Consider the following 26,527-nt stretch of genomic DNA (forward strand, 5'->3'; position numbering starts at 1 on the left):
ACTTTTATATATATATATATATATATATATATATATATATATATATAAAGTTTTTTGTTTTGTCTTTTTACATATTTATTAAAACTGTCACCATACAGTATGTCATGAGACAAGTAATGTGTAAAAAGTTCGATCTCCTCCACCTCCTCCCTGAGCCAATCAGAGCCAGGAGGAGGGGCTTAACACTGTAAATCAACGTAAAGTACTCGCTGCTAAATGTCCTAATGGCAAAGACACAACAAACCGTTACAGAGATCCCGTCATCAGTGTCCATGCTAACTAGCCTAGCATTCACAACAGGAAAAAGCTGTAGCAGTAGCAGAGAACAAAGGGGGGAGGTAGGATGAACAGCATCACAGGGGATTGTGATTGATAAGCGCAAAGACCAGCCTCCTGGCTCTGATTGGCTGTTTCTAGTTAGCCCTGGGAGAAAGCAGAGGAGCGGAATTTTTCACAGACCGTCTGCCTCATACCATACTGTCATGACATAGTGACAGTTTCAACAAATGTCAAAAACTACTTTTAGTAAAAGTTATATACTGCAGCTTTAAGAAAATCAGCATTGTTCACCCCCTTTATTCTCTCCTAAAGTTTTCAGATTAAGACTGTGCCACTGCAATGGGAGATAAACGGGGCAATTACTGTAGCCAACAACACTGTAATACCTGGCTACGCCCCTGCGTGGTCATGTCAGAAGAGGGCAAGCAGCGTATGTGGGACAAGACCGCTGGAAGGAAAGGCAGGAGAGAGCAGGAGGAGGTCTGCCGAAAAACTCCGCCTCCGATCTCGGATCATCTCGCATTCCTTCTTCACGGCCCCTCACGCCGTGTATAGAGAGAGAAAGGGAAGGAGAAACACAAGAAGGGCACACGAAGAAGGAGAGGGGAAAAACAAGAAGGGGCGCAGCGAAAACGACCATGGCAGTATCCACAGCGCGTCAGCGTGAGACAGAGTCCGAGCACAGCGTACTCCCACCGCCGCCGAGCAGAGCCCGGAGCATGCAGACGCACAATAGACAGCCTCTTGATGAATGAAGGGAGCTGTGTACCTGGGCCGTGGACACAATGAGGGTCATCTTCACCCAAAACGCCGGTTTCGTCGCAGCTTTTTCGCCTTTCTTGTGATGCTGGCAAAGTGTAGGACGACAGATGACGTGAACAACATAGAATTGACCACAGTTAGATCGTGCCAGTTTATTTATGTTTTTTTTTCTTCTTTCTTTTCTTTTTTCTTCAGCATGCAGAGATAATATAGCCAGTATTTGTCAAAAACGAAAGCGTGGTCAGATTGCGACATGCAGCCTTGCTGTCGAAATCTGAACACAGAATAGTCTATGTTTTATTAGCTACATTGCTGGCATTATAATTTAATTTGTATGCCTATTAGTTATTATAGAGTGACCATTTTAGATCAGCGCGCCTCATTAGTAGTCGATTATAACGCGATTATAACATAAAATAGCTAAGAGAAGAAATGTTTGTTTTCTTCGATCAAAGACAATCAGTAAATATTAGATTCCATATGTGATAATATCATTTGCTTTATGACTTGTAATTTATTTATTTATTATTACTATTATTAGGTCTTTTAAGTATTATCGTATTGATTAGTTTAAGTTAGTAGTTTAAATATATTTAACAGTTGAGAAGATTGTTTAAAACGCCTCCCTATAGTAAAATGGAGACCGCTTATTTATCACCCCACCGGGGCGCCGCCCGTCCCGAGTCCCTGAGAGGTCAAAGCGCAGCGGGCAAACCGGCGGCGGGTGTCCCCTCCCCTCCGACTCCACCTCCGGCCTCACCTGCCGGCGCCTCACCCGAGGAGACCCCGGCACAAGGCGACGGACGGCGGAACTCGGGCGTGAAGAAGCACCACCACAAGCACAACCTCAAACACCGCTACGAGCTCCTGGAGACGCTGGGAAGAGGCACCTACGGCAAAGTCAAGAAGGCCATTGAGCGGCACTCCGGCAGAGAGGTGAGCCCACTTAACAAGCCGCCCCTCAGCAGCTGTAAATAACCTCTCACTGTGGGGTTTTGTGCGCCCCAGACGCCGGTTTTAAACGCATACTGTCAGAAATCTCTGCAAACGACACCGGTCTGGGAGGAAGTGCAGTGTTGCAGTCAGAGGCACACGCTTGTCCCCTTGCCACCCCGTCGGGAATTTCCCCTACGCTCAAAAATAAGACCCGTGGGGCCGGGAAGCTGTGCAGCACACGCCTTGTCCTGCGCGCGGCCTCCCGACCGGATGTTAGGGTTCAAATCCGGCTACTGACAGACTGATGCGACTGCTGTGAAGTTGCCCTCAATATGATACCTCAGAGGTCATTTTCCTTTGTTCCGATGTGGTTACGTCCAGCGCAGGGGCGTCGCTACACACAAAGTAGTACTGGGCCACAAGAGCTGAATATGAAACCCAGACCCGTACTTCCAGTTTATATGCAAACGTTCTGGTTCTGTTGTCAGTGTGCTCCAAGCAAGTAAACAACAATATGACTAATAAAAAAAAAGAGGAGGGAAACACTTCATAAATAGAAGAAGAAAGGATTAATTTTCTGCTACATTTGTGATCTAAATGAGTAAAACCATACTCCACTTAGAAGCTGAAGGAGATATTTTGTTAAACTTTACTACTTCCAGATTCACATATGCAACATTTCTGTCTTTTTTTTTTTAAACCAACTTCACAATGCTACCTACAAATGCAATGTATAATTCATTAGGGTTTTTTTATTATTATTTTCCTTTATATTTTTACTCCATGAATCAGACTTCTTTATAACCTTTTCAAGTGAATCTTTATAGGCTCTTTAAAAAGTGGCAACCTTTGGTGGAAATTGCATTTGGAAGTTTTATTAGGCCACAGAAGATGTGTCTGGTAACGCCCACGGTCTGATGGTTCTCAAAGACAACACTGTAAATATCAAGTATCCCAAGTTTTTCCACACTGTTGCTCAAAAGTACTACAACAGAACTTGGGCTTGTTGTGTTAGGTCATAAAAAAAGAAACAAGAACATTAAATGAAAACGTTCCCGGTTTCATGTCAGTCAATTGAACAGAAAGTTCCTCTGATGCCAAATTCCAAATGGGAAAGTTGAAGGTTTCCGACCAGCCCTGACTCCAAATCCAACATGGCTGCCTTGGATGTCAAGCTTAGTGATAACCTCCATTAACTAAGTTTATTTGCAGTTTTGACCAACCTCCTTCAGTGGACATGTGCCTACTGTCATGCAGTGAAATACATTGGTATTAACATATATAACAACTCTTATCAATTAGCAAATCCCACTGGTTTTTGAACTCACCTGAAACTGTATTTTAAGTTTAATGGCATTTCCAGATTCAAGTTTGAAATTTTGAGTCATTAATCTTTTCGGCTGTTGGTGCTTTTTAGCTTACTTGTTTCAGATATTCACTTGAAGACCTATTGTTGCTACCCAGGTATTAAAAGTGTTACTTGTACCACAGTTTGAAAACTATAGGCTTAGAAAATGTCCAAAATATGCAAGAAACTAATGCCACTGTCTAAATGTTGTAGATTATACAAGATGCTGGAGACCAGTGTGTGTTTATTTTTAAGTCAGCAGGCCACTTTCTGTTTCTTTTTTTAAGCCTGATAAGCTGTGTGCATCATATCAAACCCGCCCATTGCTGATATATCCTTACAGGCTTAGACATCATGGCAAAATATGACCCCTGTCCCCACTCTAGCAGTACATGTGGAACTTTCCGTGAAAGCCTGCATGCACGCAGGTAATGACCTGCACGCAAGGTCATTACCTGCGTGCCATCCCACCTCCCTCCCAGCAGAGGGAGGTGGGATGATGAACATCTTTTGACATGTATTTGTCTTTGTCGGCTATTCAAACTGTGAGAAACGTGGGTTCAGGTAGTAGGTTTTGAATGTTTCTTCATTAAAAGCCCACCTGGAGTGTTGCTTTGATTCTTTCATGCATGTTTGAGAAATCCTTTAATCGTCCGTGGCAACCACTGAGCTGTGCAAAACACACGGGTGGACTGAGCACCGCCTTTGAGGACAAAGCTCTTCCTCAGAGCTGCAGCGTCCAAGCTCCCACCTCACGGAGCTTGGACGTCGCAAGGGAACGGCAGCCCTGCACCTCCCCCCGCTCAGCTCCTTCAGACTAGTCAGCAGCAATTAGCAAACACCTGGTGGAAGTACAAGTCTGCCGAGCTACTTCTCAGCGTGACGCTGGTAAAAGCGTTGTTGAAGGGTTAGTAGTGGAGCCATGTTGTGATGACTTCCCAAAAGCGGAATGTCGGAACAAGTTTCTTAAAGAGACAGAGGCACAATTTCAAGGTGTTAAAATTCAAATTCAGCTTTCTTTTAAATCATGTTTGATATATGCAGCATTTTAAGAACAACTGAAGGTAACAGTTTTTTGATTGTGCTATAAAATGGCAGTATGTGGCTGGAAACCAAAGATCACTGCCCCTGTAAAGACAATGCATCCAACTAGCCCACATCAACATGCTGAGCCCTAATGCCTAAAACTTGAACTATAATGTACATTGACATTGTGATATTGCACAGAATGCTATTGTGATGATGACTGTGATTTGATGTAGTGCAGGATAGTGTTTAAAGAGATAAAAAAAGCTGTCTGGCAGTGTACAGCAACAAGAGGGCTGAGGGGGAGTGCTGTGGTTATCTATTGCCCAGTCACTAACACACTGTCTAGCATGTGAACCATAAGCTGTAGAACTTTATTTTTTTATCATAAAATCATCGCAGTTTTAACTTCTTAAGACTTTAATGTACCTCATCACCTTTTTACGTAGAGATTTTCTCCCCTCATGGAGCATAAAGGGTCTGCACACGCAGCAGTAACAGAGCATGACTTCCTCACCACGCGCATCTGACGTTACACGGTCAGAGCTTACTCGACCTTTAACCCAGAGGAAGTCCCTCGTGTCCATATGGTAGATAACAACAGTCATTTCGAACTCGACTCATTCCTCAGATTCAATCACAGGAACTGACAGATGAGATAAATGGACGAAGCCGTGATTCCATGTGTGTCTGTGCGTGTGATGGAATTAACCGTATGGCTCTGGATGAAGATTGATTAGATGCAGGGCATTTAGTGTGAAAGTAGAACGGAGCGTCTGCTTTAATCTGGACAGCCATATGTTGCAAAGAGCTGGAATCCAGCGACTGCACGAAGTTGAACTCTTTCATCGTGTGAAAATGTGACAACCTTGTTTGAGTTAGCATGCCCTGAGAAGATTGGCTTAGCCCCTAGATGTATTAAATGACATCTGTAGTAAAAAAGACGTGGTGACAGGCAAACCTGAAATGAACACCGACACATGAAAGGCCATCCTCAGCAGGAAATGAAATGGGAGGGAAGGTTAATATCCTGTATAGAGGAATCATCAGAGACAGGAGGAGGTGAGCTGTTAGCACAAGGGATGAAGGGAACCCCAGCACAATAACAAGAGGCGGGCTGCCTAAGTTGAAGGGAATACAGAGCTATATAAAAGTGATCTTAAAGCACCAGATTACATCATTCTCCAATAATGGCTTCAATGGGGAGGTGCAGAAGGGGAAAGAAACTCTGACATTCCTCTGCTATATGTGGTGCCGTTGATGAGGTATTATGATTCCTGGCTGTGTTTGAGGATAAAGTTCTCTGGAAAAGTGACGGGCCTCTTCCTCCCACTCTCGCTCTCTCTCTCTCTGCTCAGTGACTCAGACGTGCAGTCAGCACAGCGGATGATCAAGACCTTCAGACAACACGCGGACGGGTCAGTTTGTGATGAATACTTTATCTGTTTTAATAGCCTGAGAAAGCACTGGAAGATGTCAGGCTCTACTGAAGCGAGGCGCGAATTTTCACTTCAAACAAGCTCCTTTTAGAGCGTAGGTCGGGTTTTGGGGGCTGGAGGGGGTAGGGTGGAGGTCTCCCCCAAATCTTGGCATGGGGCAACATGGGCAGCAGTGCCGAGGACTGTTTACTGTGACTGATGGTAATAGGGGATCCACTTAAGAACAAGCGTAGTTGTGTCAGCCAGCCTGGCAAGGAGTTGATCCACAATCCTGTTAAATGATCCACGTCGAGTCCTGGGCATGGGAACATGAGGAGCTCCGGGATAGTAATACCTGGCATCGTCTCAAGCCCAAATGAGGGAGAAAAGGGTCATTCAATAAGTTAGAATAAAATTGCAGATGAAGATTGATTATTGCCATTCTAGCAGGGAAAGGCACTGTGCTGTGAAAATGTAGTTTCCTCCTTACAGATTTTTTTAATTTAGCTTTTTTTTTTGTTTTGCCACACTTAAATATTTCAGATAATTTAAGCGTGACTGTCTGACAAAAGTAGTGAATACAAAATATGTTTAGAACTGATGATGCAAACAAATCTAGGTCAATGTGTATAAAATAATTACCCCTTAAACTTAACCAACTGGTACAATTTCCATGAAGCTTTTGTAATGTATGTCACTTCTTTTGTGACCTACTGGATGAATGGTCAGGCTTTGGATTGAATTGATACATCGACCATTCCTAGAAAGTAGTGCTGAACAATTTCAGGAAAATATTGAATCCCATACTATTACTCAAAATTGTGATTACAATGTTGACTGACATTAACCCTTCCCTTTCCTGATTCATTTTCTTTCTTTGCCATTACCCCACTTTCCAAGCATCTCAGCCGCTACAGAAATATGATTTAAGTGGCACTAAGGGAGACGTATTGGTCAAATGATCATTGGTCAAAGGTTTTAGATATATATAGATGTGCACTAAAAATTCATTGATTGATTGAGATTGAGGGTCTACGTATTATGCAGCTCTACACTATTGTTGTGTGAAAGTCTCTTCCTGAAGTCTCAGAGCTTTAGAAATGGGTTTGTGATCATTTCCGGACTAATAGATGTCAGTGATGTTGTTTTTCCTCTTTGCTTATTTTGATAGTTGAGCCTACTTCACGTTGTCTGGCAGGTTCTGTTTAAGAGATTTCTTTTTATTTTACAGGTTGGGTAGTAATCAGGCCACAGTATGGCTCGTGAAAGTTAAATGAAAAAAACGCTGTTATTTTTTTTTTTATGACAGCATTCATGATTTAACAAGGTGGGAAATTACCTTTTCACATTTGGGCAAATTAGTTTGGATAGTTTTTTTAAATCATTTATTCAATAATACCACATTTTGGACTGCTTTTGCCATTTAACAAAAAAAACAAAAACAACTCAAAGCAACAAATTAGGAACACAGCATACAAATCCGCTGCTACGTTTGTTATAGTTTAATGTCTTTAAATTCTGTGTAATCAAGGCATGGTCTGGAAGGGAGTTATTCCGGATTGGGGTTATTTTTATTGATGTACATGGTAATTAGCTTGGCACTCGCTACCGCTTGTGGTTTCCCCTCCGTGGGCTCCTTTCGAAGGCAGCCGCTTTGCAAGGAGAGGACAAAAGTTTAAACTAACAGTATTTAGAGCGAACAGACTCTATACAGGCCTGATCAAAGAAAGCCCAGGACTTGATCCAGGATGTTTAGGCTGCAATTAGTGTGATGTGCTAGCCTGCGCGCTCTCAATTGGTTTATTTGAAGAGTGCCGCTAAGTTGTCATTTATGAAGAGCATAGGTTAGTGGTTTTGATGCCTACGGTTGTGGCTGTTGGCAGGCCAGCAGCATTGAAGAATCATCAAATCAAGTGTTGTTTGTAGCAGCTGGATTTCCGATTTCAGGCCCATTTAACAAGCCAAGTGAAATGAATCACTTTCTCAACGTCCGCTCATTCTTCTGATTCCTGCTTGAAACTCCCAGCAGGACAGCTTTAGCAGCTGCTTTGAATTAAGGTTCTTTATTAGAATGACTAAAAGTGGGTTGCCAGGTTGTGATTAGTGTCCTCTGAAGGACTTTTTGAATAGCAACACGTTGTCTTTTGGAGGAGTCCGCTTACTTTTAGCACATTGACATGATGACCTCTCCTTTAATGGATTCATTTGATGATAACCTTTTTTTTGTAGGTCCTTGAAGCATATGCAAAACCTGACAAAGACTGTGCAGTTTGGATGTTGAACATCATCCTTTATTGTCATACTACAAAAGTTTGTTTGAGGGGTGCACCGACTGCACCCCTCATTTTCTGGCTGATCGCCGATCTTTTAAAAAGCCTAACTTATCGATTCCAGTTTTTCGTCTGTAATGTAGCTCAATATATCAAGAAAGTTGCTGAATTGGCAACAATGGGGTGACTATTGTTAACTGTAAATGTGCAGACATGACCTGGTCGACCGGTTTGTCAGTCAAACCTCTCTCACAGGAGAAAAGAAAAGGACAGTATTTGATTTTAGGACCTTTGCTGAGGTTGATAACATTGGTGGATAAGATCGGCTTCACATGTAAAAATCACTGATCTTCCTAAATTTAGGCCATCGGCACCGATAAGTCGGCTGGCCGATAAATCGGTGCACCCCTAGTTTGCTGCCTATTTCTGATATTTGTTGGTAAAGTGCTGACTTTCCATTGTTTCAGAAGCTGAGTTGTGCAGGTCAAAAGAGAGAAAATGATCAAATAGCTGACAATTTAAACTTTCTCCAACATCTTGTAATAGTAATTAGCATGGTTAGCATTATCGACATTAAAAAGCACCCGGAAACGTCAAAAGGACAAACACCTTGCTTTTATTTTCTGAAATCAAATGAAGTGCAAATTCAGATGACCAGAAGTTAGACGGAAAATGTCCCAACATCAGACGCCTCCTTTTACTTTGGGGATGATACGACCAAAACTGGAACATAGCAAAGGTGCATCTTGAAACGATCAGTTCTCTTCAGGCTTCAGCTAACTGTTGTAAACATTGCCACTTATTATGATGTGGAAAAATGATTATCTGCTAACGTTAAATTTAAGGAGGGTGCTGGGATTATGATTATAAATTCCATTTAGCACCGAGCATTACTTTGTGCCAGAGTGACTGTAAAACAGCATCTAGAATCAGTCAGCAGTGCTATGAGTGAGCGGCTCAGCGTTTATTGGTATAAATGGAGCAGTAGATAAGTAAAGCAAGTGAGGTTTTTTTTTTGTTGTTGTTCTGCAGCTTATTACCCAAGGCTCCCATGTAGATCGCTGATAAGGAACCCAGTGTGTTTTTTTTCCTGTGAATGTTTTCGTTAAAAATGAATTGGGGGACTTATCATAGCTTAATTTGTATTGTTGATTGATATCTGCTTAAATATACAAACAAGGTTCCATTATGTGTTTTATACATATAGGTTTATATGACCTATCTTTTTCTGGGGCGCATATTTTGACTGAGACTGATTGATTTTACACAGCGTGCCGCATGCGTTGTGAAATGACTGCGTACATGTTAAAGGTCACTGATAAGATAATGCGTGTGACTTTAATTTGTTCCTATTTAACAATTTCCTGCTAAAATTAAGCTTATTTGCTAGGTTTAGAGGGGGAAAAACAGGAAATCTGACTTATTGTGCAGAAGCCAAAAATATCTATTTTAAACTTCTTCAAGTTATCTAATGAAAGTGCGTGGTTCTTTTCTTTTCTTTTTTTTTTGTCCCTTTCCAGGTGGCGATCAAATCAATTCGGAAGGAGAAGATCAAGGATGAGCAGGACATGGTGCACATCCGCAGAGAGATCGAAATCATGTCATCCCTCCGCCACCCACACATCATCTCTATATACGAAGGTGAGAAGCGAGCGCAGCGTCTGGAAAATATATATTTAAAAAATCAGACACTTGTACATCCTGAAGACACATGAGAAAAAACACACAAATCCAAAATGCATATTTCCTCCAACACATGTAGCACTTGTGGCCAAGCTGCAGGACTGTCATTATTTTGACATGCATATGTCATAATAAGTCCCAGGCTACAGATCTGGGATGTTATTCATCTCCTCTGTCTGGCTGCCTGGACCAGTAAAAGCCAGGAAGGTTTTTGGCAGTGTGTGTCTGGATTTCTCTTAATGTGTGTGTGTGTGTGTGTGTGTGTGTGTGTGTGTGTGTGGGTGTGTGTGTGTGTGTGTGTGGGGGTGTATGTGTGTGTGCGCGCGCATGTGTGTGTATGTGGGGTGATATTCTAAGGGATCTCCTTTCCCACATCCAAGCGGTCTCATCCCTTGTCTTCTCTGGTCTTGATCTCAGAGCCAGACATCTGCTGATACTTAGAGACAACTGCAGCTGGGAGCCAGACTGTACTCGGGCGTGTGTGTGTGTGTGCGTGTGTGTGTATGCGTGTGTGTCCCGGTGTAACTGTGTCAGTTTAAGAGGTTTTGTTGTTGTGTGTGCGTGCCTTTGTGTGTAAGAGTGTGTAACTTATGTGTCACTGGATTGACCTCTGTGACCTAGGCCTGCTCCCAGTTTGACTCTGGTCCAGTGCTTATGCAGTGGGAGGAAAATCCTTAAGTCTTCCCTGGAGCAATGGCAACCGTCAGCGTACTTCAGAAAGCAACTCTGTAAATATCAAAGCTTTCACATCAGGCCCAGACAGCACAGATATTTATTTTTGTGGAACTTCCGGGTTTTTTTGAGCCCTTTTTGAATGACCTTAACCTCAAAGAAGGAAAACAGAGATTAGAATTAATGGTGACCCCACTGAACAATTTGCATTGAATGCTTGAAGCACTGCTCGTAGTTAATCATTGCTTTTTTATATAGTCTGGCCAATGTGTAGTTAGTTAAGGTCACAGGGCAGGGGCTGTATAAGTTACTTGTTGTGACTTTTATTTTGCCTGCATCAACCCTATTTGAGACAGAAACCCCAGAACCAAAAGGTTCGGTGTCGTTGCCCAATCAGACTTGCCCTCTGTCCTTTGTCCAAGTACAAAGTCCCCCAGATCATTATCACTAATGTGTGCATAAAAAAACACAATTTGTCATGGGAACGTGCCAGTAATCAGCTGCTAAATAGCAGCAGAGTTTTATGTGTCTTTTGAGGGAATGATTAAAAGAACACGCAGCTCTGTAAACTCCGAGGAGCCCATATCGGGCTTTTTGTTAGTCTCGACCTCATTTATAAGCGACCAGCTCCGCTAGCAGTCTCGACCAGACTCGTTGCTTTCACTCTTTGGTGTTTCTCCCCAAAGCCAGCGTTTACTGTTGTGGCCTGGCCTCCACCCAGGCCTCGCTCACTTGTAGCACATATATAGGAGGCCCAGAGATTTGTGTACCCGGCAACACCCTCTTACAACAGCCCCTGCTAACTGCCTTGTGTGAAGCAAAGCTGAACCAGATGTGTGCGTGAAGATGGATTTTTACCACTCCCTTATATTTTTGCATTCGTCAGCATGCTGAGTGGGGCACTTAGAAGCGAACGTTACTCCGCTGCGCGTTTGTGCCCTACTTTTTACACAAAGTGTCGGCTTTGTGGATTCGTGTAATTGAACAAACTAACACAGTCTGAAACAAAGTGAGATTAGAAAAATATTTGCTTACACGTCTTCTTCCTAGCTGCATATGATGTTTAAAGTTAGTCATTTTTACTCTAACTGAATAATATGACATTTAAGAGAACAATTTTGTGTAGCGATGACCTACTTCAGGCTAAGATATGCAAAGTTATCGCTGAGTACGTGCAGTGACGGTGTTACTGGATTGCAACAAGTACACCGATATGAGGATTTATTTGCAACATTAATTTTGGTGTGACTCAGTAGTAAAATTTGTGACTCACCAGTCAATATTTTCAGATCAATTTCCGTTTTGCGCCTTTTTCTGGACAGTACCAGTTTCAACCAATTATGATTTCTCTTTAAGAATAACAATATAAGAAGATATGTGTCGGCATCAGATTCAAAATGAGGAAAAAACTATTAAGAAGATGGCTTTTAAACTGTCTTTTGCTACAGGCAAACACCAGTCTATTTCTCCTTCACTAAGCAGATCTTTAAAACAGCAGAAATTTCCAAAAATCTTGATCACATTTCTAAAAAAAAAAACAAAGTGGAAACCCCAAAAGGATAAACAGGCCAACTGTTCAGCCTTCCTGTTATTTGCTATGGGTCTTGCTCTCTCTTTTACGAACTGCAGATAGGTCTTGATGTCCTGCTTCTCACGTCTCTCTGCTTCTTCCGACCTCCTTTTTCCTGAGTATAGTTTGTTAACTGAATTATGAACTTCCAACTGCACAGTCAGCATGCGGGAATTATAATGCAAAGAATGGTTCAGTTGCAGTCACAAGCTAATTTATCTGTACATCTTTGTACTTTAGACTTTGACACACAAAAATAGTTTAACAAGACAAATGAAGTTTTGACTGAGGAACTGTTTAATCAAGCTCAGGTTGAACAGCCAAGTCCAACAAGTTGAGCTGCCTTAAATAATTATGAACCTTACATACAGATATTTTGTTTCTGTTACTTCCTATGTTGAATCAGCTATTTCTAAAGTTGTGCACCAAAGTAGGCCAATAAGTCAAAGTGGAAAGAAATACATTAGGGATAATTCCGCAAGACATCGAAGCGGCAGGAATGTAAATATTAACAACTTGTTTTCTTTTCACATCCCAATCAGCGAAACCCTGCATTACATTGTGACTAAACATTTTTAATGTTTGTTTATCATTTTATTGTAATATATATTTATCTCTTTGAAAGTTTGCGACAGAAGCCTTCCATCAACACAGGCAAATGAACAATAGGTGCAAATTAGTCAGATGTGAAGGTTTGACATACGAACAAAGCTCAGTGAGTGATGAAGAAACCGTAACGTCGGTTGGCATTCCCAGCAGACCGTAACAAACCTGACTTATGTAAGCTAGGTAATTACTTCGCCACCAGAGGTTAAAGGTAAATGGGAGTGCAAGCTGAGAATTGGCTCGCCAAGCACAAGCCCATCAAGGATCAGTGTGAATGTCACCCCAGGTCCCCACTCTGTCCACCAATCAGACGGCAGGATCGTCTTTGCCCTGCGGAATGCAATGGCTTACAACCGTCTGCTGTTTCCCAAGCAGCCAGACAGTCACAATCAGGGAGCATTAACATCACTCAACAACCGTGTGTTTTTGTAGAGGATTATATATTTAAAAGGACCCTGGGAGAGGAAAAAAAAAAAAAAGACAGGGACAGACTATGAAGGTGTTCACTCAAGGGTGCAGAAAGTGGAGGTCTTCACCCTCAGTAACCCTGCTGTGTGGGAAAATCAACACTCACAATACACAGCAACATGACTGACTGTGCCGTTGTCACGTACTCATTTTTTTCCCCCCCTAACCACTGTCATTCCTCATAGACCAGCTACATTTCCAAAGCTGAAATCTTACACTGATAAGCCAAAGATATGACACACAATTATGTGTTTAATGATTTGCAGTGGGGTAGTAAGATGCTGCGTTGCCACGATTTTACTTTCGCATCATAAATGGAACGGTTTTGGAATTTAAACTCTCAACTTTAGATACATCTGTTCTCTTTTTGTGAACTGCTTCAGGCTACTCAGTCAATCAGTAAAAGCGCTAGCATAACTTTGGGGATATGAAGTTAAAAATGCGATATGAGCATGTGAATTTGTCAGGTGAAAAGACACTAAGCAGATATTGTGAGCCGATAACATGAAGATTTGTGATTTAAACCTTATACCTTGTTATGTTTGAGTACTTCTTAAATTGCCACATTGTGGAGTCAACTAAAAGGTTTCTCACCGGTACTTTGCAGCTGGCTAACCGTTAGCCACTAACAGTGCTAATGATTATTTTTACTACACACTGTGCTAAAGATATTGTTACAGTTGTCAAGTCTGGACCGTTTTCATACATCCTCAGTCCAAAACCTAAAAGTCTGCATTTGAATCTTCAAAATAAAAACTACTTTTAAGGCTGGCTGTAAAGAAACGTTCACCACTTTTTGTATCAGCATTTTTAGATATATGGTAGTAAAACTAACTGCAACAAAGTGGCACACAACTTACAAACAATTTGACAACACTGTGAGAATGCAGTGTGCCTAAACATAAGCCGCTAATAAACCTGAAGTCATAACCTTCAGTCAGAGCCAAATAAAAGAGTTGTTCTCTTAAGGTTTTTAGAGTCTGGAGACTGCAATGCATCATAGATATTTTAAAGTCCAAAATACATTAAATTGGTTGAAGCTGAACAATATAATAGTGTTATTCTAAAAGGGAAAATTTTCAATTATTTTTTTTAACTTTTGTCAAACCAAAAGAATTGCCAATCTTATTTTTCCCCAAATTTTCTTTAGAGAGATCACAGTATGGTTAAATGTAAAAGTTGTTTTTTACATGCTGTAAAGTGGGTGCCTTTAATCCACTATTTATCTCATATCATGCTGACTCTTACCTCATTCATTTGTTTTCTTTTAGTTTTCTTTTCTCCACCTGTTTTCTTCTGTGAATATGGAGCTTGATTGAATTAACAGCCTCCTTCTGCAATGTTGTGTAGAAGCCAGGCATGTGAGATGGGGTTTGGATGACGTAACTTTGGGAAAGCTGTCAAGATAATGTGCAGCTCTGTAATTTTGAGTTCTGCTCCAAAGCTAAAATGGGGCTCACAGGATTGGTCATATTCACCGTTTTTTGTTTGTTTTCTTTTGTCATTTAATTGTTTCTAGTCTAAATTCAACCTGTTCAAACCCTAAAAGTTTGCCTCTGCTCGATTTATGTTTCAGTGTTTGAGAACAAGGACAAGATTGTGATTGTCATGGAGTATGCCAGTAAGGGGGAGCTGTACGACTACATCAGCGAGCGTCGGCGCCTTAGTGAGCGGGAGACACGACACTTCTTCAGACAAATAGTCTCTGCTGTGCACCACTGCCACAAGGTGAGAAAAGCATATTCAACCAGCGTTTTATGAAGATAAACACACACAGGTGAAACTCTTTACCTCTCACACCCCAACACAGGCTTTGGTTTCCAGGCTAATTGGAACAGGAAGCTTTCTGCGCAAAGTTAGCTGTGTAGTCAGATAATCTGCCGGCACTGCACTGCGTGCTTTTCTTGGCACATTGGGGTTAAAGAGTCATCTGTTTTAGTTAAGTGAAGAAAGAACATGGGCCAGCTTAATTCAGGCTTACACTCCTTTTATAGACCACACATTCATTCTGTGCTCACACTCTTGATAGACACTCCAGGATCTCCCTTGAGCTCCCCCCCCTCCCTCCCAGGAGATTTAGTGCCAGCCACACCCCCATTTCAACCCACACTCCACACCGAGCAGCATGGAGCCCATTGTGAAAACCCCCCCTTAGGTCACACAGCTTGTTTGGATGCTCCCGCCCCAAAGCTGTCATGCTCGTCCCAGCTGGAGATGGGACCTGATGTCATTGTCCTCAGATAGGAGAGTCCCAGACAACCATAAATGATGACTCATCACCAGTGAGTGCAGCCTCCCGCCGGGTGGGATGGTGTGAGTCACTGACACGACAAGCAAGCAATCACTTCTTCCCTCACATCCACCAATCAGAGTCATGTGAACACGAGCGGAGTGCTAGACGACAACCAATGCGAGATGCCTCGCAGATCATCGGCGCAAGCTGGCGGGGGGGTGGGGGGGGTTGGCGAATGAAGTCATTCCTCCACATCTGAGTGCGGCTCTGCGTACCACATGTTAATTCCTAGATGTTTGCTTAAACCCAGCCATTATCAGGATTGTTATTTTAATACCATGTTCTCTAAGTGCTGTGAGAACATCATTTGCACAGGCCCCATAATTACAGGCTTATGTTTATGTGACACATGTGACTTGATTTAAACTGGAAATCGCAGCAGATGTCAACAGAAGGACCCCAGAGGGCACAGGAGCAATTAAAATTGAACTAGACCAACAGGACGCCTTGATTTCCCCAGAGAGTCACAAGCTACGCTAGTCAGAGTAAATCATTACGCAACAACAATGGGAGGATGACGGATAAATAAATGTGTTGATGCATCACTCGGATTGCTTTCTTTGATTTTCCAGAATGGAGTGGTGCACAGGGATCTGAAACTGGAAAACGTGCTACTGGATGAAAACTGTAATATTAAGGTGAGTTGCTCTCCTGTACGTACGTCAAAGGGTCTGCGAAGTTTTATCAGTCGCACAAGAATCACTTAATCGTGTGTCCACAGATTGCTGATTTTGGATTGTCCAACCTCTACCATAAGGACAAGCTGCTGCAAACTTTCTGTGGAAGCCCCCTTTATGCTTCACCGGAGATTGTCAATGGAAGACCATACCGTGGCCCGGAGGTGAGGCTCAGTGAAGCAAGCAATGATTCAGACTGTTGTGATCTACGCTCAGTCGTAGTCACACACTTAATTATAGGTTTTGGTTTGAAGCTTTCACAAACGGTGCCTTGTAGAAGTATTTACAATACATTTTGCATTGCAACCACAATCTCACATTTATCTTGATAAGATTTCAGTGCATAATTAAAGTGATAGTTTAAAAATTTGTGTCCATTTTATGCGTCTGCATTCAGCTTCTCTTGGTCAATACTTGGTCAAACCAGTGGCCAATTACAAGTTTTCTTCTTCTGTGATGAATGCTTGTCTTGTGCAGCTTGTCTGTTTAGACAATGTCCTCTGAAGAGGTCGCATACTTTACTTCCATTTCACAAATATGTACCATCTTGTGTTGATTTATCTCATAGATTCTCAATAACATACACCAAAGTTTGTTGCTGCAAGGTGACAGAATGCGAAAAAGTTTGGGGGTATGAAAACCTTTGCAAGGGGACGGCATAGTTCCACACAGAAGATGATTTTGGATTAAAGCTGAAATTCTGGATCTCTCATATATCTTGCTTTTTGTAAAAAGAAAAAAAAAAAAGCCTCCAAAAAGCTATATAAACTATAACTCCACTTGTGTCTCAGTTGTAAAACCTGTTCAAATCTGTTCACTCTCCAGATTAGTGTGAGTCACTATAATTTACTCAGGGATGTGAAAACCCATTTGCTGTCGAAATTACAGAACCGCACTCGGGGCGAGGCTGCAAATCAGAACGAACACGAGCATCAAAAATAGAACACCAGAAAAGTATGCACCCGGTCTCGCCTCCAACACAATTGACCAATGGTGACCGAAGAGCGGGGCATTCTTGATGCAGGTCCAAAACCTAACAGGAAGTACACCAGCTCTTTTACTGGTCTTATCTGATTTCCTCTTCCTCGTCTACTTCTTACAACCTTAGCTACCCCCCAGAGGAAAGCAAATAACCGTGTGAGTGTTCCCTGCAATCTGACATCAACGCACAGAATCTGTCGGTTTCTGTCATGGACACAGACGCCTAGAAACAGGTCATGATCTTTTCTCCAGTAAAGCCGCGAGGAATTCAAAATATCCCAATACAGCTATCTCCTTTGGTCTTATTATTCTTGCGCTCCCACCACTTTACTCCGTGCCCCCGTACCTCTTAACGTCACAAAGCATAAACTCTTATGTAACATCTTAGAATGTCACAATGCATTAGGCTGGCGCTTCGAACATTTTTGCTCCTGCCTGACATGGCAGGAGAGAGAGAGGGGGCGACTAATCTGAGAGGAAGCAATTATTTTCCCACCATATCACCATCATTTGCCATCATTTCATCTGACAAATGTGTCAAAAGCTTTTAAACAGCAATGTTGTTGTAGGATAGTGTGAAAAAAAAAAGTGAACCTAGTGTTTATTTGGTTCTCTGTAAACATCTAGAGGGCCACTCGGAGCTCCAATCTGATGTTGAGCAGAGCTGAGCTCATTCCACATTTCCATGCCATGAATCACTAATCAAAACAAGGCCTGGATGACTGCATCTAGCTTGCATAACACACCTCAACTTCTTTGTGTATTTTTTGCTGACATCCGCCATATATACAGCACGTCAGATTGTTTCGCACTAAATGGATAAGTCTGTAACCGGGTTTTTGTATTCACCAGGTGGACAGCTGGGCTCTCGGAGTGCTGCTGTATACCTTGGTCTATGGAACCATGCCTTTTGATGGGGGAGACCACAAGAAGCTCATTCGTCAGATTAGCAATGGTGAATACAAAGAGCCCACTCAGTCTTCAGGTATGACTTTCCACCTGAGAAGCTTTTAAAAAATATATATTTCAGGGCAAGAAGTTGGTGTGGGTCATAGACATGAGCTAGTTATTATAATGTTTACTAGCTCAAAAGGTTACATYGGCTATTGCTGGAGAGTATAAATCCTAGCCTTATCTCTGACATTTCCAAAAGGATGTCAACATTTACAAATGCACCATGTTCCACAACACAGAGAGTTCGAAAGATCAAAGACATAAAACAGGGCATAGAACAGCCTTCCTGGTATCTGCTTTACATGCTACTCTCTCCTGCTTTCTCTAACCCTAACCCAGCCTGAATGACGTGTCTGGACATGTCGCTGAATCTTTATACCTTTCAAAAATCTTCTTGCATATCTGTTGCATCCTTGAATTTTTAAAAACATTTCCCTGATACTGAAAATAGTTAACTTTTGAGTCTTCTTCCCTCCGTGACTGCATCCAAATTGAATCATGTTGTTACTATGACCTGGTGCAGTTTATGGTACATTCTCAGATAGGAAAAAATGCTGTCACCGTTTGGGGACAGTGAAAATAAAAATAGGCTGAATCTGGTTATCTGCCAAAATCTTGGTGCATCTCTTGTTGAAATACATTCAGTAAGCTGGACATTCCCATATGTTTTTGAAATTATTAAGCTTCACTTCACATTTTACATTTGCCTGTAATTTCAACGTTGGGTACAATCTAACACAATATTGCGTCGCTTATAGATGCCCGTGGACTGATCCGCTGGATGCTGATGGTGAACCCCGAGCGGCGAGCCACAGTAGAGGACATAGCCAATCACTGGTGGGTAAACTGGGGCTGGAAGAACAGCGTCTGTGACTGTGAGGCCCAGCGCGACCACGGTGGCTCGCCCATGCTTGCCCGTTTCATCGACTGGCAGAATCGCACTGAGCCACGTAGTGCAGGAGCCAAAGCTGCTGCCGTGCCCCAGATCCTGCGGCAGAGGCCCAAGAAATCAAAGAAGGAAAATGTTGAAGCTAGCCAGTCCCAGGAGGGCGCAGAGGATAAGCCAGGTTTGAAGAGACCCAAGGGCATTTTGAAGACAAGGGTCACCGAGGAGCAAAGGTCCACCAGTCCTGAAGATGTGGAGCTGAGTCGAGGGGCACTGCCTCAACAAGCTGACGGTGGCGAGGAGGCTGCGAGCCCTGACAGAGAGGAAGACGAGCCAGTGATGGGAGGTGGCTCACCAGCCAAGATGGTACCGTCTCTACCAAAGAAAGGCATCTTGAAAAACAACCAACAGCGGGAATCAGGGTACTACTCTTCCCCGGAGCGCAGTGAATCCTCTGAGCTTTTAGGAGGTGCCAGCATGTCTCTGTTGGCTACTTCCCCTCCTAAGCGAGCGATGGGAAGGAAGGGCATTCTGAAGCGAAACGGCAAGTACTCCACCTACAGCGGGCTGCCCTCTTCCGCAGCAGTGGCAGGGGTCCTAGGCGAGCCTCCTCCCACAACCGACTCGGGTCTGTCCCGCAGTCAGAGTCGGCCCTCCAGCATCGTGGGGGAGGACAGCTCTGTTCTGTCGCTATCGCCGAGTTCCCTCGGTGGAGCCGAGTGGCATCCCTCCACCCCACACCTCCGCACCAACATCAGGGCTTGCGTCTCAGCCGAAAACCTGCTGCAGCTCGCCAACTTCAAAGGTCTGCAGACCACGCAGCCCATCCAAGGTCCAAAGTTTAGTCGCGGCTCCAAAATGAAAGGCTCCCCGGGGGACAACGGCAGCTTCTCCCTGCTTGGGGATCTGGAAGACATGACTCAGGTGTACCAGCAAGCCCTGGACATCAGCAACAATCTCACCTAACAAGCGGGTGGCAGAGCATGAGGAAGCAGAGGGATTCGATTGTGACTCTGTGTGCGCAACGAAGAGTGTGCGCAGCATTAACGACCGGTGTGTTACTGGGATACACCTTTAGGAGGCTGGGGCTGAAAGATGCAAAAGATATGGCTGCGCTCACACACTTGCACACACAGATGCACACATGCAGGTGTACTTCTCTGGTCAGTGGGAATTATGTTCCAGGCTTTGTGAACAAGAGAGACACTCTAAGATGGCACATGAGAAAGAGAGAGAAAGAGAGAGAGAGAGAGAGAGAGAGAGAGAGAGAGAGAGAGAGAGAGAGAATGCCACCCAGTCTGCTGTCCTGCCCCGCCGTGGACTCTGCTACGTTGAACATGTTTACATATTTAGCAAGAAGGCAAGTTAGAATCACAAACGCAGCAACCAGAAACTGGTTGGCTCTCCTTTTTGTACACTACCCATGTCTGAGTCTGAGTTTACAAAAGCACCTTAAAACTCACACAGAGCACATGCTTTTGTGATCTTTACTTCCTTTTAAAAGAAGAAACAAACCAGGGTCTTGTTCTGAATTCTAAAAAAAACAACAAAAATCCCAAAAAAAAAACAAACAAAAAAAAACTATGATTATTTATTATTAATATTTTTAAGCTTTAGTTGTAGGTGCCAAACTGGTGGGTGGCTGGTTGATACTGGAATCTCCTTGTCTCCAACTCTTTAGGTGAAACTGACATATATAATTATATTACTCAGTGATAAACATATTATTAACCAACATATATAACCATGCTTGTGTCTGTAACACATAGGCAAGTATACCTTCTTAAAAGTGTATGTCCTATATATGCGTATGATATGAGGAATATGTAGGAAGTGCCTTTTTTGATTCATAATAAGAATTATGTATGTTGTTTCCTTAAAAGAGAAGGAAAAGCCAGGCCACCCAGAAACCAGTTTTATTTTTCATATGTTTGTGATTGTGGAGAAACCCAGGGCCTTCAGAGCATACCTGACTGACTTTCCTTATTCTGTGGGTTTAAAGGTTGATCTCTTAGGTAGCAGAGATCAAATACTTCTGGTTTTCTGCTTTTCTTTCCTTCTACTTGTAAAATCATATGCAGCTCAGATTCAAAAAGGGAAAATTAAAAGCCGCCTCCTTGTTCTTTTTCAGTGCACAGTTAGTCGCAGCATAGGCTCTACTGAACACACTTTCTGCTGGAAGCACAAATATTTCAAAGGTCCTTACGCAGTAGGACTATTCCTTGACTGGAGGTGGCAAACCCTGGATAGAGGTGCACCGATCAGAACTCTGGGGATGATATCCGATACTTAACAATAGCTGATATCGTCTTCTTCCCTCAGTAACACCAACAACACTGAAGAGTGTTGAGGTTGAGGTTAGTGGAATCATAGCACTTTGACCAACTGAAAAAAAGATTGGATTTCTGTCCGGTCGGTCACTGGTCAGGTCCGATCCAGCTGAAATTCTCAGATTCTGGTCTTAAGTCGTCCACTAGTGCCAAAACATCCCTGTATGCCTTAGGATCGCTGTTTGACCGATGTGGTTTTACTTTATTTCACGTTTTACCAAAGACATTTCAGGTGTTTTCCATCGCGAGACTGGTTAATATTTCACCCGCAGCTTTTTCAAAGAGCTAAGTCAAGTTCTTTTTTTTTTTGCCGATGACACAGCAAATTCCTCAGACAAAATGCTGGAGACGTGTTTGTTCTAGAGGTCCCTTATCACCCCCCCTCCACCCCCAAACCCGACTCAGCACAGGTGGAATCTGCAGTCTGTGCTCAGCCTCCCAGCTGTGTATACTTGTTCATTGTGTCCACTGAGCAAAATTAGCCCGCCGTTGTTTTTATTCGAGCGTGAGAGAGAGGCAGCGCGTAGAGAGTTATAGCTGCAGGCGGAAGAAAAGTGTGTGAAAGAGAGAGAGAGATGTGGTGCAGAAGACAAGAGTGGACGTTCCTGCGGGAAGCAGGAAGGGTCAGAGTTCTAGAGGTATTTTTTTTTGACGGATTTGCAATGTAGAATAGCGGGAACAAAGAAAGTGAGTAGAAAGAGTAGATGGAAAGTTTTTTTTTTATTATTGTTTTGTACCAAAGATCTGACGAGGCTTTGACAGGATTCAATGGGCTTTAATGAGTTGCTTTGACTTGGGGAATCCCCCATTGGTGAATAAATCCATCGCCCACAATGGCTGTACCTCACGTATGTTTTATTTGTGCTCATTTTTTGTTGGTTGAGATGCTGGAGGCTGTTGATACAGCTTGTCTGAAGGTTCCTTGCATGACACATTTCTTCTGTGCAACCTTAGGAAATATGATACTCTTTTAAAACAGCAACAAAATGACTGGAGAATTCACAGCGTCGGATGATGTAGAGGGAAAAACACGCAGTCGGTGACCCCAAATAAAAAAAAGAACACATGTTGAATGTTTTCAGTGGTCAGCTCGCGTGAAGGAAAGATCCCGGGGTACTGAGTTTAATGAACGACCCACTGCTTATTATATTGTACTTTATTGCCTTTTGTATTGCATTTTAATGTCAACTGGATTTACAGTGAAAAACTTATACTATGTTAGTATTTTTGGTTTATTACGCTTCTGTTTTTGATTTTCCAAAATGTAAGGAATGTTGTATTGCTTTATGTACGGCAGAAGAACAAATACTTCCTTCCTCGAAGTATTAGAATTTCTCTGAAGTGGACGCACTAATCCGACGTGAAATTGGTGGTGTAATTTCATTTTCCGCTGTTTTGGCACACCGAAATGTCAGAGTGGCAATAAACTTTATATATATATATATATATATATATGTATATATATATAAACTATTTGGAAAAGGTAGGGGGGAAAAATAACTCCTTTAATTTGATAAAGTGTGGGAGATCCAAAATAAAGCAACAACATAAAGCAATAAAAATGATTTGATAATAAAAGCTTAACTCTGCCAAACTGGAAATAACTGGTGCATATTAGTTAGTTTGAAAATCTAATCATAGGAAAACTTGACTGGATATTGTTATGACAATAATAATAAATTTAGTATTATTATGTTATTTAAGTATTATTTTTGTTACTGCTCATTACTTTTAATATGTTTTTATGATTTTGTTTGTGGGTAATCCTGGACTGCCGAGGTTTATTTTATGATTTTATTTTTTTTTGATAATGAAAATGATTGTCTTTTTTTGTACTTATATTTATTGATCAAGCCATTTTAGACGGTGTGTTAAGATTTAGACATACTGCATTCAAAGAACTTCATAGAGAGTAGTTTCATCTCAATCGGAGAAACAATTGTTTCTGGAAATCTGGAAACGTCTTAATTCATTATTCAGGTCAACACAATGCCCCTGCAGTACTGTATCAATCCAAATAAAAGGATCTCAACATTTTCTGTGTTTTTTGTTGTTTTTTTCGGGGGGGAGGGCAAAGGGGAATTTGGTCTGTTTAGTTCTTTTTATATCCACTCAGTGACAGGGTTTTATCAAATTAAGCAAAATTAGCTTTAGAATAGATGCAACAAAAAGAGCTCTCCAATCTCAAACATTAGTGATGCGCTGACCTCACAATACACAGTTTAGTTGCTAATGATTTCTTGTTAGGAATTATAGATTAATACCATTAAAAAAATGACTTTATGGTTAAATTTAAAAAGATATATCTTCACAATTCCTTCCTACAGTCATTAAACTTGGCTGACTGATTGTAGTAAAATACATTAAATATGTACTTTACCCATCCAGAAAAAACTATGTCTATTCCTCAAACCAGTACAACACAACATTAGTAAATTTTAATACCTTGAAACTGGATACTATCGCATCCCTACTGGAACACGAATGAAGAATGTTTTAAACCTACTGTGGACATACATTGGTGCTGTAAATGGCTCTTTAGCTCACAACTTGCCTAGTCATTCCTTTTTCAACAGCCGAGAGCCCAGACCCAGTACGAAGCAAATATTGTCGGAGAGAGGGGCTGGTTTTTACAAGGTTAGCTCGAAACGGATTATTCTGGCTAAGAGGCTGAGTTCTATGAAAGTTGTTATTTAGAAAAAGATATTTGGTTTTATCCAGTGGCGGATGTGTGTTAAACAGACCCAGAAGTTTGACCACATATGGGTAAGCCATAGTTAGACAGATGCCCTGGTTTCCTTTCTATATTAAGAGAAAGTGACCCAGAAACTCACTAAAACTTAGCGGAGGTCCACAGTTGTGTCCTTGTTTCATCCTTCATTCAAAGTGTAAAATTTGCATTCTCGGGGGGGTAAGTGGGGTTTCCATACGAGTGCATGTCAGTTTGATGCATTTCAAAAATTTATTTGAACGTCTGGGTTTGTTAAAGAGCAGACTGCCAGCTTGTCCGAAAAGGACCAACCAATGAAAACGGGTCTGGTTTTGGGGCTGAAATAGTCAGTTTTTCCACGCTGCTTTAGCCAATGTAGTTAAAGTGAAATTAACTTGATGGATGTTAAAGTGATACTCCACCCACATTCTGTTTTATTTAAGTATTTACAAGTCAGTCAATGTGGCCTTGGAAGGTGGCTGTGAAATAGCTCAGTGGTTATGGTCAGCATCAGTTTACAGTGAATTCCAGTTAAAACCGATTTATACAGAGGAAACATGAATCAAAACAACTCAAGCCGGGCGGGGGGAGGGGATCAAAACGCGCTAGCAAAACAGAAGTTTATGCTTATCTTAAAAACATATTACAGAAATAATTTTCCACATGCTTACAATGTTCCGTTTACTCATTAATCCAATGTTTGTATTTTATAATGCGCTTCTCCCGGTCTTTTCACCAGTTGAGAAATAGATTGTAAGAATATTGTTTTTTAATTGTCGGAGCTGTAATTTAATAATAATAATAATAAAAGAGTTAACTACATTGTGAACAAGTGAAAACGAGATGAAAACTTTTTTTTTTTTTTGTACAGAATTATCATGCCCGACCATAACTGCACTGTTTCTGTGGTATATCAAGGTACGCAGGTGTAAAATAGAAATATGTAAACGTAATCACACACTACATTTATCCAACAGAGTCTAACATACATAAACTTGAAACCAGCTTACTGAGTAGTACAAGGATTCAACTTTTTTTTGTTTCCGTCTGGCGTTGAATCTGACCAAACATTTTCTGTTTAGATCAGGTAGTGTTAGCAAAATGTTACCTCAGTGATTCTTGAGAATAGGGACAAAACAGGTCATATGGATAAAGCACAAAATTTGAATAAAATATACACAAAATATGATTTTTTCAAATATCTGACTAACCTGGGTCATGTGAGCACAACAATGTATATTTTCCAGGTATTTGCTGAATATTTTTTTATTTTAAACATTGTAGCCAGTGGATGATGCCTGTAAAAGCCCTTGTCCAGGAGCAGAACTCAATACATTATAATAGTTTAAAACAATTAAGGAAATACTAAAATTATATATTTTGACAATTAAGTACAAGTAGTCATATAAATAATTATAAAAGTACCAATAAATTGATTTAAAAATCATTTTTATATATTTTCCAACTCCATTGAAATTTGTCCCTAGTTTTTGTCAACACCGTCAGATATGAAAAGAATGTACAAAAATCAGGCATTATGACCTCTTCCTTTGCTAAGAGGGCTAGTTAGCTCTGGTTAGCTTATGTTATTCTTTAGATTTTCTTCTTTTTATTCCTAAGTTGTTTGTCACAACCATGATGTGTCAACACCATAACTGACAATTTACAAAACTTTGACAAAATTTTGTGAAATAAAAGCTTAATTTTGGTAAAATGTAAAGATTTCATGGACCTGATTAGCTACAATATGGCTTCCTTCAGAATAACATCATATAAATTGAGGTAGTTTGGCATTTCGTCAACTCCGTCAGATGTCAAGTCCATCAGAGTTTTTCTGACTCTTTAAGTGAAATTGTTGTCAAATCTCACTTAAATGTGCAATTAATTCATTTTAATGTATTTTACATAAATTGCACATGTACCAAATTTTTCATTTTATTCACTAGTTTGTCAACACCTTCAGTTCTGTGTCAACTCCGTCATGCACTATCAACTCTGTCAGATGGAGTTTTTGTTGTTTTTTGTTTTAAATAATATTTATTTTGTTTCTTGAGAAGCATTTGTCGDTAAAATGAGTAAAAATATCACCCTTAGGGTATTTTAAAAATCCTTTTAGATTTATTTTTGTCAGATGTTGATGACAAAGTTCTGGGTCAGGTCGATTAAAAATGTAATTTTTAAACAAAATGTTGCAACTGGGAGCCTGTACCTTAGCATCTTTACATTTCCAAAACATTATTTGTCATATYTGAATACATAAGGTTGCGAAATAATAATAAAAAATAAAAAAAATGGGAAAATTAAAACCCATTTTGTCCCTATTCTCAAGAATCACTGACCTATTAGCTAAATAGCATAAAAAAGTGCATGTGGAGTTGTTTTACTTTCATTGAGGTCCCACATTTTTAGCTACTGCTTCCATAAAGGCCACAGCTGAGTTGGTCCCTGTGTAGAAAATCACATTAGTTGGATTTGAGTGTATGCGGTTCCAGTCGTACAAATCTCAAGTGATCCCTTATTTGTTGACACTCAAGAGTAGAAGAACGTTCTGTAATCTAAACAAAGAGGTTTTGATCAGTCATTTCTCAGGCTTTCTACACATGTTTAGCACATTTACTGTTGATTACAGCACACCGTTTTCCTATTGCATGCAGAACA

The 26,527-nt window shown here is 41.3% G+C and overlaps 1 protein-coding gene across 2 annotated transcripts; it reads left to right on the forward strand.

Annotated features, from left to right (window-relative positions):
* The first annotated feature begins 679 nt into the window (after positions 1-679).
* LOC103465847 (NUAK family SNF1-like kinase 1) lies at positions 680-20,079 on the forward strand. 2 transcript variants are annotated; one of them, XM_008411039.2, is made up of 7 exons: positions 680-1,977; positions 9,560-9,680; positions 14,615-14,766; positions 15,904-15,969; positions 16,053-16,172; positions 17,842-17,974; positions 18,702-20,079. In XM_008411039.2, the coding sequence occupies exons 1-7, from the start codon at positions 1,678-1,680 to the stop codon at positions 19,793-19,795; spliced, it is 1,986 nt and encodes a 661-aa protein (XP_008409261.1). In that variant the 5' UTR covers positions 680-1,677; the 3' UTR covers positions 19,796-20,079. The 2 variants fall into 2 exon arrangements, with proteins under 2 accessions (XP_008409261.1, XP_008409262.1); XM_008411040.2 differs by lacking the exon at positions 680-1,977 and adding an exon at positions 5,703-5,769.
* The last annotated feature ends 6,448 nt before the right edge of the window (positions 20,080-26,527 follow it).

The sequence above is a fragment of the Poecilia reticulata genome, linkage group LG6, assembly GCF_000633615.1.
Source record: "Poecilia reticulata strain Guanapo linkage group LG6, Guppy_female_1.0+MT, whole genome shotgun sequence".
Classification (NCBI taxonomy): Eukaryota; Metazoa; Chordata; class Actinopteri; order Cyprinodontiformes; family Poeciliidae; genus Poecilia; species Poecilia reticulata.